Source organism: Amblyomma maculatum, chromosome 11, assembly GCF_055883805.1.
Source record: "Amblyomma maculatum isolate TAMU_Amacu chromosome 11, ASM5588380v1, whole genome shotgun sequence".
Lineage (NCBI taxonomy): Eukaryota > Metazoa > Arthropoda > Arachnida > Ixodida > Ixodidae > Amblyomma > Amblyomma maculatum.
In genome coordinates this window covers 3,784,668-3,806,058 of record NC_139354.1, presented here as the reverse complement: position 1 = coordinate 3,806,058, position 21,391 = coordinate 3,784,668, and the positions used below count along the sequence as shown (strand labels likewise).

General features: G+C 45.0%; 1 protein-coding gene across 1 annotated transcript in view; it reads right to left on the bottom strand.

Moving 5' to 3' along the window:
• Positions 1 to 1,011: 1,011 nt before the first annotated feature.
• Positions 1,012 to 21,391, bottom strand: part of LOC146172683 (uncharacterized) — a 41,811-nt gene continuing 21,431 nt past the window's right edge. Inside the window, exons 6-10 of the mRNA XM_084583962.1 lie at positions 20,527 to 20,619; positions 18,456 to 18,551; positions 14,349 to 14,465; positions 6,395 to 6,716; positions 1,012 to 1,716 (exon numbers count right to left, since the gene is read on the bottom strand). Of these exons, the coding sequence (XP_084440088.1) occupies positions 1,236 to 1,716; positions 6,395 to 6,716; positions 14,349 to 14,465; positions 18,456 to 18,551; positions 20,527 to 20,619 (1,109 nt within the window). The 3' untranslated portion in view covers positions 1,012 to 1,235. The remainder of the gene's footprint in view (positions 1,717 to 6,394; positions 6,717 to 14,348; positions 14,466 to 18,455; positions 18,552 to 20,526; positions 20,620 to 21,391) is intronic.

The following is a 21,391-nucleotide window of genomic DNA, read 5'->3' as shown; positions in this document are numbered from 1 at the left end:
TTTAAATAAAAACTTGTATTCCCCGAAATAATGCCTTATTGGAGCTGCGGGGTTTTATTGAATAAAGAATGAAATCAGCGTGGCAAATTCATTTACCTGGCAAAATCGGCCGACAATAGCTACGCCTGCGATTGTTTGGCCGGTCTCTTTCAGTTTTCGAAAACTGCTGCTTAAAATCCCCGGACCCTGACCTGAAGCTCTGGCTTCCACCTGGTCTACCCCGATGTGAAGAAACTTTGCTGTGCCGCCTGTGGGTTGGTGTATCATTTACAAACTCTTATTCTTTTGTGTTACATATGGCAAATAGCCCTGCATGTACAAACTGCGGGTGCGACGAGACTCTTTGTGAGTGCCCCATATACAGTCAGGAAAGACAGTGTCTATGCCATGCGCTGGATTGTCTAGATGAACGCCCACTAACTGAAATTAAGATCCTATGTCTCTGGCCACGGTGATCGTCTGCGGTGAAGGCCTCCCAGGCACAGCTCCGCTTTATGAAAAGGACAGGACTAATCGAAAGGCTATGATTTTTTTTTGTTAAGTGATATGATTGTGACATGATGTGATGTAACATGTCTGTGATGTGACTGTACTGTCTTCGCCCATCCCTCTCTCACCCACAACTTTTATACCCACCTACCCCTCTCCCCCAGTGCAGGGTAGCAAACCAGTTTCTTTACCGGTTAACCTCCCTGCCTTTCATCCTCATCTTCCTCTTCTTCCTTCTTCCATTTCCTTTGTGAGTGCTATTTCTGTGACCATGACATGATACGGGATAGATACAAGTAAATTTTTTTGCATCCCCAGTTATCCTTTATAATGTTTTTCCTGAATATGAAATCACTTAATTTTTTTTTTCAATTTTCTTATTGTCGAGAAGCTATACTGCACTTGGGAGATTTGTGCAGAGGGCTGTATATTTTTTTGTTAGTTCAAACAATTGGTTTTAGCATGTTTTGAGCATCTGTGCTTTCATGCCATAGTCAAAACAACACAGCTTAATTACCGTCATCATTTATTTCGCTGCTTCGCGTAAATCGCGAGACATTTCACCCTGGAGAAGGCTTTACTATACGACATCTCTCTTCCTACCTCACCGCCCAAATTATTGACACGTACAGTTTTCGCCAGTCATGACAATTTTTTTTTTCATTAACATCAGCTATCATTTGAATTTTATGACTGCTTCAAAACAGGTGGCGCGAGCAATTATTTATCCGCAGCACTTGGTGTCGTCAAAACCTGAAAGGAAATGGTTGCATAGACTTAGTTTGAATAAATTGCCCCAAACTTTGTGGTGGACACTGACTACGCCGAATGCACACCAGTGGATTGCCCTGCCAAATTACGAATCCCGGTTTGCAGACGCAGCCGCTTCCAGCGCATTGAGCAGTGCAGAACCGTGGCTCCCTATTCCAGCACGTCGCTGGGCAGCGTGACATACAAGTCGTGTATACTTGGTTCCTCCCTCGACATTTCCTCTGTCGTCCAGGGCATTGTTCTGGTCGAACGCACACCAATGGGTCATACTGCCGTACGACGTAACCCGGCTTGCAGACGCAGCCTTCTCCAGCGCAGGTCTTGGGGCATCTTATCGGAGCAGGGTTGGCGCACGTGGCTGGGCACAGTGATCCGCATAGACTGAAGACTTGGTTTTTGCTCGGACAGCCAGGAAGGCATTTCTTGACGCTGACGCAGGGCCCGCGAGGGTAAGCTCTGCAGGTACCACGCAATAAAACGTTAAGTTTCAGTAACAACCATAAAAACATTTACATATTCTTTCCGAATTGTGGTGACCTTTTCCTGACATATTACACCGTTCAAAGCACAGCATATTTTTTAAAAAAGCAGGTACCCTTAAATTGGCGTAAAGACGATTATGCTAGAATGCCACATCGCACGAAACAATCCAGTCCTACAATAAACTACCTAACGTCACTGCACCCCACACCACGCCACGCCACGCCAAGCAGCGCCGCGCTACACCACGCCTTGCCAGGCTACGCCAGGCTACGGCACACGCGTCACATCAGAATACAACCCGCCTACTTACTTAATGATTCATATTGATGCCAAAAACATCGCTATTCTGGAAACGACATCCGCAGTTACTTCGGTGATATCTCGTTAGTTCTCTCCGTCTTTCGATAGATACATCGTGGTTATTTTTTTTTTTTCACCCTAGCTGTTATTTTATTCTTGGATGCGCGCACCGCCTGTGCATTGCTCAATATCCGTAGGAAAAAGTGGCAGGTGAGGAGTGAGGCGATTGAATAGGTGTAACATGCAACGCACCGCGATATGCGGTCGGCCAAGCAATCCCTTACATGGCGACAAGTCGTTCGAACGTCCTGATGGTGAGCTCCTGCTTAATTAAGGCGTGTCTTGCCCTTTAGCGTATCGCAGATCACCTACCACTTGTGCAGAACCTTTAGCTAAGTTTATTTTAGGCTGCTCGAATTGTTCTTCTTTTGGTTTGGTATAATACTCTCCTTCTGTTCAGCCTTAGTTCTTGGATAACGTTGACCAGAGGTTGCCGAGAACGGGAATAAAACAAATATTACGCTTGAAACCGAAAGTAGCAGTGATTATGAAGCTGTGTGTTTGAGATTCTAGGCGATCGTTTTCCTTGTACTGAAATCTGCAGAATGTAGAGCACCTGTTTCACGCTTAAGTTTCTGATTTTAGATTCCTACTAATTTATAACGTACAGCTGTCAGCCCGCTTAAAACGACAGCTGAAGCGCGAGGAATTCAAGAGCAACTCAGCGCTGGCTGATGAGCCCGACGGCCTGCTAATGTGGATAACGGGTTCCAGCGATGTCCAGCTGCCCCAAGCATATCATAAAGCATGAATCTAGGCCTAGCGACTAGCGTTGAGCGATGCAAATATCCATCCCAACCACACGCTTGAGCATTTGTGTTAAGCGTATGGACGGCTGTAGATGAAGCTTCTCCTGTTTATTAATTTGCACCGATTGTTGGCCTGATTTTTACGGGATAGCTTGGAGCCCGTCTGGATTAGGCACAATGGTGGGTGCCTGGTTTAGACTCAATGGGAAATTAGTGGTGAAATAATTTTCTACTTCGAAGGTTTCAAGCTCGAAAGAAGGGATGAAAACACACTACACGTGCTATCTTAGATATGGTTCTTCTATTCTTCACCCCGCCGGGGTGGCACAGTGGTTAGGGCGCTCTACTACTGTGCCCAAGGATGCTGGATTGAATCCCGGCCTCGACAGCCGCTTTTCGATGGAGGCGAAAAGCTAGGCGCCCGTGTGCTGTGCGATGTCAGTGCACGTTAAAGAACCCCAGGTGGTCGAAATTTCCGGAGTCCTCCACTACGGCATCTCTCATAGCCTGAGTCGCTTTGGGACGTTAAAACCCCAAAACCAAACCAAACCTTATATACTTTATTGAATCATTTCCGAGAAAAAACGATTGATAATTTCGCATGGATCAACACGAGAACTGAAGAGGAAACATTAGCAGGCGATTTATCTTAGTGGGCGAGATGAAAAGCATGTTTATTGGTACGTCGCATTTCATTTTGCTTTAGGTTCGAGGCTAGGAATTCAAGGTGAGGCTTTGGGAAAATACTGACGAGGATTGCACAGTTTAAACTTCGGGACCGCTGAGCTCACCTTATGAAGACCCTAGAATAGCGTATCAATCGAAGTTGATGAAGGCTATTTGAGGTGCACAGCGCTAGAGAATGCCAGTTAAACATGTGGGGTGATCGACTGCGACTCTATTGCCTGTTTCTACAATTACAGGAAAATTCTAAAAAAGTCAATTGATATATCATCAAAGTGTAGGGTTTCCTATTTTTACAAGGAAATCCATTTATTCTGTTATCAGTCACCTCGGTCTTTTAATACGCAACGGAGCTTGCGTGCACCTTCAGCAAAATAAGAGCATACAAGACATGCGTCACTATCAAAGTTCTTGACCTCCACTCAACTTCTCTATATGCCCCGCCAGGGTGGCAGAGTGGTTACAGCGCTCGACTACTCTTCCCAAGGATGCGGGCTCGAATAACGATCTCAGCGGCTGCTTTTCGATGGAGGCGAACAGCAAGGCGCCCGTGTGCTGTGCGATGTCAGTGGACGTTAAAGAATCACAGGTGGTCGAAGGTTCCGGAGACCACCGCCACGGCGTCTCATAGCCTGAATCGCTTTGGGACGTTAATCCCCACAAAACCAAACTAAGCCAACTTCTCTATATCGAACGAAGAACAAGCATAAAAAAAATGTAATCGGTTAGCAGTTACATCAAGAAGTCTAATGCCGCTTCACGTAGTCGAGAAGTCTTGTTTAAGTATGAGCTGCAGGGCGTCCTAGAAGTTTACACTGCCATATTCGACACTCTTTAGTTTTTTTATGGCAGGCGATTCATAGCAGGCGATAAGAAGCTATACTGCGTCCTATTGCGGTAGTACACGCAAAATAAGAAACCTGGCGAGATTGTGGATTGTGAGCATGGTTTAAAGGCCACGCCCATTCCACTACGCGCGCGCGAGCTTTACAGGGGAGTCTAATATATTGGACCAGAAGAAAAACAGTTTGCTCTCCCACCGTAAATAATTCTAGAATTATCGTGCGTTGCGCACTCATAATCGTCCTCTAAATTAGTTTAATCAGACATGACTTGCTATAACGCTACAATATTCGCAACAAGAGAAATAAATAAAAGCTAGCAAACATACCATATCCCCTACGGTCGTAGATGTATGCGTTTGTGTTGTTGATAACTGCGTGCATTGCGTACAGTACTGCGTAATGGAGGAGGGACCAAGTCAATGATTAGGATTACTCTTTTTTTTCTGCAAAAGCTACTCGGGCGAATCATGGGGGTGTCATATACAGATCTTGAAAAAAGACGTTAGACCGTCAGAAAACGACGGCAAGCAGTTATGTCGATTCTCATGGTCTCGCCACTTTTGCTCGGCACTCTACTCTTGGTAACTGACCCACGGAATTGTCCGTTTTACGGCGAGCACGAATTGCCTGTGGAAAGACGGCTCTTTTAAATGGATGCCGTTAATGGCCGTTTTCTTTGTTCCCTACCGTATTTCAGGGATTAGCAGACTCTATTCCTAACACTTCTTACTTCGTTTGCGCGAGGAAGAGCAGCTGTTATGCATAGACCAAGAACATAGAACGAAAGGGGGGGGGGGGGGGGGGAGGGGGGCTGTTATGCTCTTTTGTTGTTATTAGTGACGCGTTACGGGCTTCCGTCTGTGGTACAGCTTGCGGATCCTCGTTTCCGTACATGTACTTTGATCCTTGATTAATCACTAATAACCCTATGTATTCACTAGACAACATATCAGAACAATCCAGGCCGGTGCCATATGGGACACAAGCCAAGTGGTTGCAAGCGATGTATGAACTGCCGTTAACAATCTCCAACACTCCCTGCTTGTTTTTATTCTTTTTTCACAGCAGCCGATTTGTATCCCCCGGCAGGAGAACACCTCTCCGAGCTAGGCTTTGGCTATCCGCTTATTTTCGATACACCCGAAGAAAAATGATCCAAATCCGGCTGGGACCATCGCTCTTTCATGCAGTGGCCAGCTATGGTTTGGGTTAAGTTTGGTTTGTGGGGTTTAACGTCTCAAAGCCACTCAGGCTATGAGAGATGCTGCACTGGAGGGTTCCGCAAAATTCAACCGCCTGGGGTTCCTTAGCGTGCACTGACATCGCACAGCATACGGGCGCCTTGCTTTTCGCCTCCAGTGAGAAGCGGCTGCCATGGCCGGAATTCGATCTCGCATCTTTGGGCACAATGGTCGAGTGGCCTAACCACTGCACAACCACAGTGGGGCAACTGCCTACTTTGATTGTTCAATGGGGAGATACTAAAATATTTGAACGCTCTTTACACACTTACTTTATGCAATCCTCTCCTGTTTGGGTAGCACTGATATGTGGGGTATTTGTAAATAGAAATAGGAAAGCATCTTCCTAAGCCTCTAGAAGTTTTTAGCAACTTTCACATTTTTTTAAACAAGTGGTTTAATTTACGTTTGACATTTGAGAAAATAATGCAAGCATGCTTTCTGAATAGCAATGACATGAGTGAATGAACACTAGTTTGACATGCAAAGCACACTGGTATAGTTGACAGCTGCCCTCGCAGAGGTTCAAATCTTTGTCATCTTGTTGTTCACGCGTCGGCTTTCCTTAACTTATATTATCGCTAATTATTCACTGCGGCATGCTGCTCTCGAAGTGCTCTGCGCGTGACTAGGTAGTGAATATGAGCCCTCTTAATCGCTCTGACTCGTCCGCAGCTTTCTGGAATAGTTTTCGCTAACCGCAAACTGTAAAGCATACAAAAGCATGAAAACATCTCCTCCATTAACCTGAGCGCTACAGTCTTGATCGTACCTGATGTAGCCTGGCCGGCATGCGCACTCCTTGTAGCACGTGTCTGGGCACGTCCCGTTCAGAGCCTGGTTGCACACGATCGGGCACGCTGACTCGCACAAATGGTAGTCCATGTTCAAATGGTGCTTGTCACTGCAGTGTAGGCACTCGGCAAAGCTGATGCACTCGCCCCATGAGTTGCGCAGATAGCCCCGCTTGCAGATGCATTCAGGACGCATCCGCAGAAGGGTCGACCAGGTGGCCTCCGGGTGGCAGAAACGATCTTTGACACCGCCAGGGTTGGCCACCTCGTGCCGTCCGCAACGGATTACTTTGACGTGATCTGTTTTGAAGGTTGAATGAAAAACAAAATCCTATGTAAAAAAAAATCCTGTCTATAAAGAAGATTGGAGAGTGACTATAAAGGTTCATCTTATATTGGGGAGAGCGCAACGAGCTGTGAAAAGGAAGGTAATTGGTGTGACGTTACGAGATAAAAAAGAGAGTAGCGAGTCAGGAAACGAGAATGTACAAGCTGTTGACATCCTAGCCAAAATGAAGAAAAAAATAATTGTAATGGCAGACTACCACTTTTTTGTCGGCAATTGAATTCGGAATAATATAGTTTTGGGAGGACATCTATTCCCAAAACTGAAATGAGGAATACCTTTTTATTGTCCTCTTTATTAAATAACGACATACCATTCGGGGAAAGAATTACCAGTGTATAAACTATAGTTTGGCCTAGCAGTAGGTCAATTTGGCAGCAGAAGTCCAAGGTCAAAGGTCAAGAGTCAAAGGTGAGGATACCAAAAGCAAGTGCTAAAAAAGTTGAATGTCATAGGTCAATGGGTCAGGTGTCAAAAGTCAAGGTCGACGGTCATGACCATCTTGGTGTACATTGTTCACTATGACGAGCTGGTGGGTAAGCTGTGTGCACCAACCCTTAGTGAAACTTCGAGCCATGCCGTTACTGTACTGTTTCTATCAATGTTAAAACAAGGTCAGAAAAAGATGATCTCGGTGTGCTACGCTTGCATTGAGTAGAGCTACCGATTTAGAATTTGTCCTATTTTAGAAATGTTGACTAGCGAGGTGAGTTTTGCCAGAAAATGTTCATTATGTTTTTTGGTTTGATAACCCAATCACCGGCCTTCTCTCGACAATGTGTCTCTTAAAGCTACAAGTCATATTAGGTGCGAGGTTTTGGGTGCCGTTTATTTGCGCCAACACCTTGTATGTTCCGGTTTTTCTCGGGATGCCCTACCTTTCGCTCTGATACTTTCTGCTCACATCTTACGAACATTAACAATTAGCAATGCCATTACACAGCTTGCAAAATAGCTGTGAACACTCTGGTGTAGCATAGCACTAATAAAGTCGTGTTTAAAAAGCCAATAAAGGAATTCAGATTCTTAGAGGACCCTCGGGGAAGAGGGGCCAAATACTGGCTTGATAGGCCTAGCGACAACTCAACGTCCAAGGCAATGGCAAGGAACGAGCGCTTCACTGGATCTATACATTTAAACCATGTTGGGGACGCAAGGTAAGCGTCACGAGCGTTTCCTTGCAGGTTCTATTAGCGACTTCCCATCGGTGTAAGATGAAAGTTTGTAACTTAGTCGGTGCTATTCCATAGCGCAAAGGTTTGCGTTTATTGACTGAACTCGTTATTGTGCTCTCTGAAGGTCGTGCGCAGGGAATTTCGTGTTCCCGTCCTGGCTCGTGTTCATGGCTTTGACGCAAGTCTGAGTCCGTCGTGGTCAGTGATGGCTCGTTCTCAGAGAGGTACATGGGAGGCTGCAGTTAAGAACAAATAGTGAGAAAGAAACCAATGAATGACGCTTCGCCGCACAATACTGATTATAACTATCTATGCTATTTTCCCCACTTATAAACAAGCTTATTAGCAGATTTAAATTCTATTTTCTTTCTTTAAAAAATGAAATAGAGACTAATAAGCTTACTATCCGTTAAACACAGAAGAAACCTTAGACTTTTTTAGAAGTATGTGGATCGGGAGTTTTCGAACATGCAAGCTGGGTTTCGCAAGGGCAGAGGAACTAAAGACCAGATTGCCAACCTTCGCGGGATCATGGAAAAAGCAAGAGAGTTTCAGAAACCCATCTACTTCTGCTTTATTGATTATGCGAAAGCGTTTGACTGCGTAGATTACAGCAGATTGTGGCAAGCTCTTCAAGACATGGGAGTTCCAATTCACCTCATCTGTCTCCTCAGGAACCTGTATGAAGGACAAGAGGCCACATTCAGACCTGGACATGGTCTTACTGATTGGTTTCCGATTGAGAAAGGAGTGAGACAAGGCTGCATACTGTCACCCTGCCTATTTAACCTATATGCTGAGTGCATCATGTAAAGCCGGTCTGGACGAGTCTTCAGCTGGAGTGAAGATTGTTGGAAAATGTATCAACAACCTTAGATATGAGGATGATATATACCACCTAAATGGCAGAATGTGAAGTGGAACTCAAGAGACTTCTGTAACTGTTCAAGAAGAGAGTGAGAAATTTGGGCTTAAACTGAACATTAAAAAGACAAAGATCATGACGTCTCGCCCTATCAAGTCCTGGGGGATCAAGGGACACGAAGTGGAAGCCGTGACAGATTTTCTCTTCTTGGGCTCCAAGATTACCCCGGAAGGAGACTGCAGCCATGAAATTAGGAGACGGCTGCTTCTGGGAAAGACAGGCATGGCTAGTCTTGACCGCCTAGTAAAGAGCAGAGACATTACACTGCCAACCAAGATCCGTACAACTCGTGCTATGGTCTTTCCAGTTGTGATGTATGGATGCGAGAGTTGGACTCTGAAGAAGGCTGACCGCCGAAGTTTTCGCGCGTTTGAATTGTGGTGCTGGCGGAGACTCTTGAGAGTTCCTTTGGACTGCCAGAAGATCAAATCAGTCGATATTGTCGCCCATAAACCCTGGCTGCTCATTGGAGGGTCAAATTCAAAAGTTAAAGCTTAGCTACTTTGGCCATCTGATGAGAAGAGAGGATTGGTTTGTGGGGTTTAACGTCCTAAAGCAACTCAGGCTATGAGAGACGCCGTAGTGGAGGACTCCGCCGGAAATTTCGACCACCTGGGGTTCTTTAACGTGCACTGACATCGCACAGCACACGGACGCTTTGTTTTTCGCCGCCACCGAAACGCGGCCGCCGAGGCCGGGATTCGATCCCGCTTCCTTGGGCATAGTAGTCGAGCGCCGTAACCACTGCGCCACCCGGCGGGGCTGAGAAGAGCGAAGTCGCTGGAGAAAGATTTGGTGTTGGGAAAGGGTGATGGTCACCGGAGAAGGGGTAGACAGCGAACGCGGTGGTAAGATGCCATCCTCGAGGCGTTGCAGATGAAGTTATGTGATGTTAGGAAGATAGCGAGGAACCGGAAAGCGTGGCGTGATATGGTCCATATAGGGTCACGAAGAGTCGGAAACGACTGAACGACTGAACTGAACTGAAGCAAAGAACTAGGAAAACTACCATAAATGCTACCCTGTAGCCTTCACTGAATGATATCCACATTATCGATCGATTGATAGAAAAATGCTCAGAATATCACCGATCCTTATACATATCATTAATAGATGTCGAGAAAGAATTTGACTATGTCGAAACCTCAGCAGTCATGCATGCATGCGTTGCGGAATCAAGGTTTGGTTTGGTTTGTAGATTTTAACTTTCCAAAGCGACTCAGGTTATGAGAGACACCGTTGTGGAGGTCTCCGGAAATTTCGACCGCCTGGGATTCTTCAACGCGCACTGGTGTCGCACAGGACACGGACACCTCTTCATCTCACCTCCATCGAAACGCAGCCGCCGGCGGTCGGTACCGAACTCTGGTACGCAGTCACAAGGTGTACTAAGTATGAAAGTACTGGAAGATATCAATATCGGCCTCGCAGTAACCTAGTCTTCTACGAAGAATGTTATAAATTTACCATGTGAAAGGGCGTTGACAACGAGGCATGATCTCTCCAGCACGAATCGCCGCTTGCTTATGCGAAGTATTCAGGGACCTTGATTAGGAAGAGCTAGGTATAATGGTCGATGAAGGATACCTTTGTAATCTAAAATTCGCTGATGGCATTATCGTGCTTCGTAAATACGTAGACAGACTCAGGTGACCGAAAATGATGCAGGATACTGCGGTGTCAGTGGACGGGGGCAGCGCTGAGCAAGGTGTCTACAGGCTTTGCAAAGGTAGTCGCAGATTTGTGCTGGCGTGGTGGGAAGAAAATTGACAGGTGATGGCTGCGGCATGCTGTGCCTCGGGGATGGAGCCGGGAACGAATGCAATGATGGTGCGTGTGCAGGTGCTGGGGGTGGCGAAAGCGGGTCTTCCGAGTTGTAGAGCGGTAGCGGGCGGTAGGATGCGTAGATGTGCTGCAGGACTGCAACGCGCAGCTTATCATATGGTCGGCATCCTGAGGCAGGGCAGGCGAGTCGGCAGAGGACGTCGTGGAGTATGTCATTGAGGACTATGTGTTTGAACGGCTGGATTACAATGTTCGAAATCATCACAGCCCCAAATTAGACAAACCACCTGCCGATACCTGCATGCCAGAAGGTCGGACGTGGCGGTTCAAACGCCGGATCCTGCCAGCCTGTCATCCCGGTATGCCACTGGGTAGAAAGCGTGGCTCGCAGGGTCACCACTTGTAGATGTCACGGGGTAGGGGTCATCGCGTCCACATTTATTACCGAGTAGCTGGAGGAGCGGCGGCACCAGAGACTGGTCTGGGAGAAAATCAAGAGCGTTCTGAATCTATCCTGCCAGCGCTGCTTCTACTTCAGCACGTGATCGGCACGTGATCGGCGCTGCCACTTGTGTCGCTAGACCGGGTACATATGCAGAAGACGGAGTGCCCTGACCATGAAAGGAAAATAACTGGGAGAGCCAGATTTGGATGGAGCACATTTGGTAAGTACTCAGGTCATGGATGGCAGTTTAGCAGTATTTTTAAAAGGACTAGAGAGAAAAGCGTAAACAGCTGCATCTTTACGAGACTCATCTTTAAAGCAGAAGCGCGAAGGCTGGTGAAAAGTAATAAATCAGTAATGATAACAACATAGGTAAATCAGGCTGGAAAAGAGTAGGTGTAAAGTTTAGAGTTGAAAGATAGGAATCGTGTGGAGAGGGTCAGAGAAATAACTGGAGCGAATATTAATCCAGTGCGGATCAGGAAGTATGCATGGGCAGGCCATGTACTTTAAAGGCCATGCACTTTAAAGGCCATATTATATATGATTATCAAGTGTGGCACAAGCAAATAAGTGGGCAGCTGCAAATAAGGTGCACGGATGGTATTCGAAAGATTGCGGAAATAATTTGGGAGCGCTAGCACAGGAGCAGATTAATTAGAGGTGTATGGAAGAGGTGACTGCTATGCAGTGGATGTATTCGTGCTGATATTGATGGAAATTTTTTTTACACGACGTATAAATAAAAAACAACGCGGAACGACATGCTTCTGCGATCCATATGAGGTAAGGTTAAAGCCTTTAAGGGAACTTGTTAAACCTACAGGAAATGTGCGTACACCACTCGATAAGCCTGAAAGCTCCCGCGAATGAGGGTAACTAAAGAGCTAACAATTTTATTTCTGTTAGTGAAGTAACACAAGCGAACAGCGCTTCCCAGTATGCTTCCTGTGTATTCATTGCAAAAAGCTGTGACGAGCGATCGCTTTAAATTTTAGAAGTCTTTCCCCAGATACCTTCTACCGATTAGCTATGATTCCAGAGGAGGTGTATCCCTCTAAATGTTATCTGCTTCTACAGTGTGGGATGCCATTTGTGCTTGCACTGCTGAGTTGACACCTTACTCCAAAAGTTAATTTCAACGCGTCAGTTCTAACAAGAGTGGCTTACATGCAGTATGGAACGCACGTAATCCTCCATTCAAAATGCTTTCTCGGTCAGTCAGTGTGGAGAAAACTTCCGAGACTTCCTTGCCGCGGTAAACCTTTCAAGGGATTTGACACACTGGACGGTCAACACCCATAACTTTGCCCTTACTATCTAATGAGACCTAGGAGTGAAGTCTGCTTTACATCCTTAGCAGTTCTGTTCAAGAGTGTATAAATGTGCTCTGTAATCATGCCAGTCTTAATATAGAAATTAGGGTGGTAATCGCGTTGGTGGTGGTGGCTGCTTGTAGAGTAGCTTATTCTAGTCGGCTTTACTGAGTCATGAAGCGGAACTTGCCGTGGTTATAATACATTATATTACTGTATACATGCCCAGACGCAGACAAGTCCACTTGTCGAAACGTTGGCTCATCTGCGACCTGAGGCGCACCCTATTTACCCTTGTTCGGTTCTTCTTTTTTATATGTATACATTATAGTATTGTATGTTCGCATCTATGCCCCGGAATCGTGTTAGCTGCCCTGCGTGTCTTTAACACTGAGTTATCAAAATATGTAAGAATAAATCTTGAATCAGGATAGTCTCTTATCTTTGTTCAAACCGTTAGTTACAATGGTTTGAAATGGCTAGAAAAAAAAAAAAACATTGAGCTTGTGCACAGTTTGATTTGCAGTGCGCTTGCACCTCTACCAGCACATTTAGGCATCGAAATCTGTAATTATGTGATGGCTACAGATCCGCCAGTAAATAAATATCGTCTTAAAGGGAAGCTGAAACGGTTTTCAAATTGCATTAAATTGAGTGGTTGGAAAGAAAGGGCTTTATTAATGATGTATGTCAGTTTTTTCTTAGTTCTGTCGATAAGGAAAGACGAAATCACTTGTTAAAAAAGCGCCGGAGGCATGCCCTCTTCGCTGCCGGGAACGGCGGGGGCAGGGCGCCGCAACTGGAGAAAAGGCGGATGTGACGTTAATCGCAGCTAGGCTGGCCGGAATGCAAGCCGGCCGACGCCCTCCGACTGTGAACCTCTTTTACTCAGTTGTAAAATATGCGTCGTTCGATGTTCGAAAAATTGTTTTCAGGTCATTAAAAACAAACGTTCTTGTGACTGCGGGAAGCGACCACTGGCTATCAGCCGAGAAATTTCCGTGGTGCGAATATTAGTGGTCCAAGTGACATGGTGCTTTATAGTTTCCCAGAGGATAAGAAACATTTAATGCAGTGGGTCCGTGTCATGAAAAGGAAAAATTTCATGTCTTTGGAATCAGCTATATGTTGCCCTATTTTTCGTGCCGATGACGATCATCGAATCTTGGCAGCGATTGCGGTACCTAATTGGTAGCCCAATTAAATGGGCGCAACTGAAGCCCGGTGCCGTTCTTTTATTGTTCCAGTACCTAATTAGGTTAACACGGCTGTTGCACGACTGGCTTCACCGTCGTTACGCTTAACCGAGGATACCGAACTCATTCTCGACTCCGTCAACAATTACCAGTTAAGTACAGAATAAAATTTTTAAATCGAGGTGTCAAGTCACCTGAACCAACACACACGCAGCAACACCACCGGCGCCGGCCTGGTATACCGCGAATGACGTCATAATCGGCCCAGCCAATTACCGACAACAGCGGCATTTGCTTGGAGGGCAGACCCACTGGTGCTCGTTTTCTAGTGAAAACTGCTGTTCGTGTTTATGTCTACCATTTTTAGCGTGATAGTCTTGCTCAGCGGATAAAGAACTATAAAATGCCGTACAGAACTACTTTTTCACGAAAAACATTTCAGCTTCCCTTAAAGTATCGAAAACAGCGGAAGATGGAGAAGTGCTGCATGTTTCAACATTATTCGCCATGGACTTCACTGTGCAGAAAACAAGAACAAAAAGAAGTGACTGCACCAGACTGTTCCTCTGGTGTTAGTCAAGTGAAGGTGGGCCCATTAAAATGCGCTTGCTTTGCTCACTCGCGGTGCAGATTAGTGGGATCGAGTTATTACGGGGAAGAAATGAATAATGTGCTAATATTGCGTTATAGAACAAGTTCAACTTTAGCAGAGAGCGCGTTCTAGTACCGAGGCTACTTTCATACCTTGTACGCTGTCTGCAAGGTCGTGGGTAATCTTTGCTTGCGATGGGCTGACGTCGTCCTGGATTGATCTTTTGTTTCTCAGGCGGTTCCGGAATCTTCGGATGATGGTTATGAGGCCTGCGTTAGAATTGAGTGGGCGTAAAAGGATCGTTAATATTGAGTGCACACTTGTCATCACGGGACTGCGCGGGCAGGAAATCATTGCCACAGTAAGTCGCCTAAAGCTATTCTTTTTTATAGCTAAGTTCTTTTCAGCCCCTTCGGCGGTGGGGCCGCGTCCCCATCGGTGCCGATGTAACCGATTAAAAAAGAGTCGCGAAGGAAATTCTCGGACGAAAATAAGGAATAGCCACGAGCTCTGCGTCGCTCAATCAGACTCCCTAGACTGACCACCCGACAGAGTGCGGGCCTTATCGAACCCGCCGTAAACAAACACCCTAGACTGTCTCTCTGGCTGCTCGCTATCGCGCTTTCCTCTGGTGTTCTCTTTCGCTTTGTAACAAACAAAAAAATAAAAACGTTAAAAAGCTGTGCTAAAATTTCGAACTAGGATGTGTCGCAATTGTCCTCAGAATGTTTTCGTCACTAACTTTAGCAGTAACGCCAAAGACAGGTTGCGGCTGCCTTCACTGCAGCGTAAGTGTTATTCAAATTTGAAAAGTATAAGGTGTCGTTTGGTCATAACATTTTTTGTTCTTGATGAAATGTTTTTAGGCATCTACATGGTCTCAGTTCTCTACACGTTTTCCTTAATTCACGCATTTGCAATTCCCTTTAAGCAATTTTCTTAACACTGCACCAATTTTTCTTATCCTTGTGCACATACTTTCTCCGCCTCATCGTTGAGCCAATGGTCAACAGTGGTGTTGGGTTCCTCATCGCCTTAAAACTTGTTCCACTTAAGTCGTGCTTCAAGTGCAAAAATGAAAATAGTTTCTAGGAGCAGCTTTGGGGCTGTAAAGTGCGGTTAAAAAGGACCAAACAAAAAAACTTGAATCTTCTATGCTCGAGCAGCAATATGAAGACGCTCATTGTGGTATAGCAGGGCTATTTCAGATGACAGTTTCAGGCGCTTGTGATTTTTAATCACACGTCTCATTTTGCATAATTGCTGTCCAATGTCCCATGAGATCAGCCAAAGAAAGTCTCTTTACTTTGCTACGCCCTTCCGTTGGTTCTTCGCGGATCAAGTAATGTTGACCTTTAATTGAGAAGAAGTCACATGAAAACCATGACATCATTCAGCCGCAGCAGCAGCAGACCACGCCGCACCACCATTGGAGTCGGTCGCGATCGCCTCTTCCTAGTCGCATGAGAGCCATGACGTCACTCGGCAACATCTCCGCCGGGGCCGCCTTCTCTCCGCCCGTGCCGCCGTATTGCAACAGCTCTCGACATTGCATCGCCGATTGGTATAAAGTGACTTCGCTGTCGTGTCAAAGGCAGCAGTCGTCATGGATGATCCAGGCGAGACGCCTCGTGAGCTCTCTTCGGTTGAGCAGTGGCGAAGTCGCCGAAGTGCAATTATCTAGTCGACGTAGTTCCCCGAGAGGCTTCCGCGCAGAGATGGAAAGGCGGATCGAGCGAGTCGTGCCGCTTTCGCGTTGGTTACTTAGTGTTAGCCGGGATAACGTTTGGCTATTTTTTTTTGCTCAGAAAATGGCATTATAATTTTATTACTTTACTATAATTATTATTTGAATGTTTTCGGTTCTGGTGAAATTGAATGACGCGACCGAGTTTTTTATTTTTATTTGGCGCAGGATATCTGCGTCTCGTCACTTGTAACAATGCGATGAAGCAAGTTATCTTTGTTTTTTTTTCGATACATGTCTCTAAAAACGCTCATCCAGTTGATGTTATTTCGTTTCGTGTTTGTGATTATGTAAGTGACCACTTTTGGTACGCGCCGAGAAGGAGAAGTTTAGTGTCCAATGTTTTCTGTGACACAACTGACTATTATTAACAGTGGTGCAGCGGACAAAGAGGTATTGATCTTCAGGGCCGGTAATTGCCAGTTGTTGAAAAAAGCGCAGTGTTCGGACAAATTAAAGAATGACTTCCAGCCCGTTATACTTAGCGGCACGGGCACAGGCACATTATTTCTATTTACTTTTGGCCTGCCTCACCATAGTGTATTTCCCTGGATACTAGCCTACAATTCCGCTCTTCATTATGCACTTTTGTGGAGTAGTTTCTGCAGTCACGATTCCACACTTAAACGTGTCCTGCATATAATCAGAATATGTAGGACCATAAAATAAACACAAATCCTGGTGAATTTGGCCGAGAGACAATTTTTTCGTGCACAAAGTCGGATCATTGCTCTCAGGTCGCGAGCAACGGGAGGAACGATTTTCCCAGGCATTGCCATCTGCATTCACGGGCAGGCACAATGGTACTGAAAAAAAAATCAAATCTCCAGTGAGTAGCATTCACAAGATGGCGATGGATGCGTGCAACTATATTTTGGATCACCAATATTCAAATGAGAGCAAAATACCTCACTTTTTGACTACGCTTTTTTATTTACTTAGTATGCTTCCATTTGTTTTTTCTCCCAGTTCTGCCTGCATGCTCGGAAGCTTCAATAGGCTAGCTTATGCATTTCCATTTTATCGCCACACATTGGAGTGCTCAAGAACAGAGTCTGTACGTCACTACATTCTCCTCTATATCCTGGCATATTTTACTCCGACGCCTTCATGCGTGACAAACACTCCGGAAATCAGGAAATGTATCGTGTTCGCGCGTCATAAACGGAAAACATAGTTGTGGATACAGGACTTCTAGCAACTACTAGCAGAGCCAACTATTGCGTTGGTCTGATGGCAGTTACAGTGGGACCAAGAAGAAGAATTTTAGAATAATGCCAGTGGCCTATCTCTATTCGTACAACTTAGCCGTTCGCTACAAACAGCACAGTACTTTCCATCGAGCACTTACGCGAACATACTCTTCACGTTCTACAGATACTTGGATTGTGCCTTTCACGAGAACAATATTTGGCCAGTAAATTCTCGCTTATGTTCTGCCCTCTCTCTGAAATTATCTTCGCCAAAATAAAGTTCATATTGAAAAGGTTAATAAGAGGGCAATAGATTTATTTTTTATGTCACAGATGTAAATATGCTGTGCTGTTTTCTTTCATTCTTTTATATCTTCTGGGTCTCATGCTGCATTCATTTTTGATGGTATTCACTGGCCTTTTTCATATTTCACGTTGTGCAGTTATATTGAGTTTTTCCGCAGACTGAATAATGTAGGTTAAGAATGATTATGTTTGTAATTCTTATTTGAAATCACCGTCTGAATTTTGGATGCACCGGTATTGTAATCACTAACATCTCGCAGTGGCCATGTAATGGGGCCCGAGCGCCGTCAAGGGAATTAACGTTCACTTTTTGTCTCGGGTTCCTCATTTCTTCTTGAAATGAAAATAAACTTCAAATTTCAAACTTCAGAGCTCAATTGTTGAGGGTGTATAACAGCGTTGTGGACGTCTTTTAGAGCAGATTACCAACGGTTGTCTGATCACCTGGATTTATGGCCACATATTCATCATGTGAAGCACTAATTAGGTTGTGTCGCCAACTTGCCAAATGTGGAAAGGTAGTCCAGGTGGACTTGGCGATAAGCGCGTTTTTAAGGCAGCGTAGAAACTATCGTGCTCACTTTTCACTCAGTTGAAGTGCATAGCGCCGCAGCTATTTGTTTGTTACGCCGCTGGACAGAGGGGAGATCCAAGCTCCACAAGTTTGATGCTTGAATACCATGATCTAAACATGCATCCCTTCGCTGTATTTGCATGAAAGCGGTGATATCTCCCCTTTCCGCAGTATTTTTCGGGGTTGAAATATTATTTCACAGCGTTCTGATAATCTGAAAAAGTTCATGCGTACAGAATGGCAGAAGAAAACAAGGCTTCCCTTGAACAGTTATCGACGTTAACCTACAGATGCTGCGTCTTTTACCCTCTCCATCCACAGTATCTTTAGTAGTTTGATTACCATTTAATAGCTTTTTGGTATTTTGAAAGAAGAAAAACCAGAACTGCATAAGAAAACAATGACTTTCTTGCTTAGTACAATATCGACATAAACTTACGGCGGGGGCGACGTCTTCTACCCAGTCTGAACCTGAGACGCCTACCGAGTAGTCCTCCTCTGAAAGATCCGCCTTGACTAGATGAGCCGAATTTCCCTGAAATACCAGAGCGGGGAAGGAAAAGGGGACAAAAGAAAAAGAAAATGTCCAGTGCGCTCTCAAAGAGGTAACTGCAACACGCGCAGTTCTCAAACTAGTCGCTTTTACCTTTTTATTATTTCGCCAACTTGCCATAAGGTGTACTATAGAAAGTCATGTAACTCGTTTTCTACCAGAAACTGAAGAATGGTTTTGCTTTAAGTGTTGTCCAATAGCCACTTTGAGAAATCCTCCTCTCTCGTCGCCGACAGTCCTATTTCTTGGAGAATTGGTGTCCTGACGCCCTCGTCTTTGCACAAGTCCACAGCAGATGGCGAACATCCACCTCTGCAGCCGGTATCGAATATTTCGGGTGGGTGGTCGGTCCTTTGTCTTGAGAGTCCCGTACCGACAGGTTAAGGGCCGCCCCAGCCCTTTCTAAGGGATACCTCCTCCAATGTAGTTAAGTTATGAGGGAGGGCGTAAGAACACGGTGGGATGAGGGCACGTGCACTTTTTCGCAAAGAGGATGCTAGGATGGGGACAACGAAGCGGACATCACAAGGTAGATTGGTGGGGGATGCATAAGTGTTTGGAATTTGGTGTGTGATGTTATCTACTTTTCTCTGCTCAGCGTTCTTAGCATTATCTTGTTTCCAGTGTATCTGGAAACGTTTTTTTGCTTCCTTATTAAGTGCATGGATGTCCTGGGTTACACGTAGTGTTTGTGTCACTCTTTTTCAGTTTCTTATTTTTTATTTATTTACATCTCAAATGCCCCTGTGTAGGGGCTTCACATGGGGGGTGGCGGCTAAGCAGTCTGTATACATGTGGGCTTCTGTTATGGATTCTATTTTATTTATGGCCTTCATTGCATCGTGGATTACATAAACTTTCATCACAAGCGAGTCAGGATGTTCTGTTTCGTATTCATTCTGTACGTTTAGGTCTTCGTGAGTCGGGCTGGTAGCGCTTGTTCTGTCGCCATTTTCTATATACATAAAGGTAAAATGCAAAATGATCCCATGGCCAAGTACTCTGCTACAAAGTTTTAAAACTTCAGGGTCGTCAAAATATTCTGCAAGTATACCGTTCAGCATGTCATATCCCGCTGTGCGTATTAGACACAGCGTATTAGCTCGCTCATACTGAGCACCACATTGCAATGATTGTAAAAGCAACCTTGACCCCTGCTGCCGGTTACTAGAACAATTACTCTCAATTTTTCATCGGCTAGCAATAGTGACTTAGAAATATAGCATATGGTGACCTTCTAAAATATCGGAGAGAAAATCACGACAGGATAATTTTGCCCAGAGCATGAGAACTGGAGGACGAGATTAGGGAAGGACCTCAGCGCACTTCTCTTGATAAACTATCGTTTAGCTTCCAAAAGCTGGCAGGCACACGTGGCCGGCCTATGCACTACAAAAACAGGCACTCACGGCTCTGAAATCGAGTCTGCGCAATACATTTTATATCAAATTTAATGTCCAGACTTTTGTGTACAAGATTAAGGTTCATATTAATCTATACACGTTTAGGTGAATCTTGTGTCCATATTTTGTCACGCACATACAGATGCTTACTGGTAAGCTAATTTATTGTGTTTATATGATCTTCGCTATTATTTATTTATCATCTGCTCAAGCCATCATAATTTTTCTTCATTCCGTATTGTTTGTGGTTATCTGTTTCTATTTACTGAGTGCTCGCATATTATTATACCATCTCTAATGGTTTCTCTGTTGTGTTTTCTATGTGTCTATACTCCGAGTTAGTAGTTTTTTGGGGTTTAGTCCAAGTGGCGTACTTGCATTTATGCAAATGAGAACATGACGCAAAATCAGATACTAACTCTTACTATGCCCGTGCAAAATCAGGATGTGATCAGGTTTATTTTAAGTGCCGCTGAAGCAACTCACACATTACTAGGTAGCCCAAAAAAGACACGTGCTGCTTGTTGAAAACACACATAGGCAACTCCACCTACCTCCACTGGACAGCATGCTTCCGCCGCCTCTCGAAAATCCACCGCGCGTGATGAACATGATTGGAACGCGCCTCATGCCTCCACTTCCTCCTCCTAAAAAAGCACGAAGCGGGAGAGAACAATAGATTCTAAACGCAACTAAGAAGCAAACGACTTCCCTGGAAAATAAAAGAAATGAAACATGGCTTAGCTCTGCTATGCTTGGATATAGCGAAAAGCAGTGACTACCTCGGGGATCAGAAGAAGTTAATTTCTCCAGTCTGCTGCGCCATACGCCAGTAGCTAAACTCTCCTTGGCTTCGATGCTGAGCGCGTCTGAGTTCACTGGCTTTCTATAATTTGTTTACAAGAAAGGGAAGGCGCAGCATCTGTCACTTGCGGAAGGCAAGAAGCGCCGCCAAGCTGCGTTGGAGCGCACTCGTGCCCATTTGGTCCTCATAGCTGACGGCAGATGGGTGACGTCACATCCTTGACGCCACCCTAATTGAGTGACCTAACTATTTTAGTCTTTGGTACTTTCTAATTGCGCGCCAATCGCAGTATCTGTTACGGCATACGGCACATGCGAAGCTCGGCTCCGACCCTCGTACTGAAGTTTTCCGCTTCAAAAAAAAAACAAAAAAAAAAACAAAAAAAAAAAACACAAAAAACAACAACATTCAGGGGTCTTTTCAGCTTCGGTGCGGTAGCTTAATGAATCCCGTCTATGGTTTCCCTTGCGGAGTATGTTTCGCTGTCATGCACGTAACTGATCACGTTATCAATAAACCCTTCATTTCTCCCTTTACTATCTGATTCATACTAAACCAGTCGTAGGATACCAAATTATGTAAAACATCATACAATAGAGACAATCTCGCTTTAA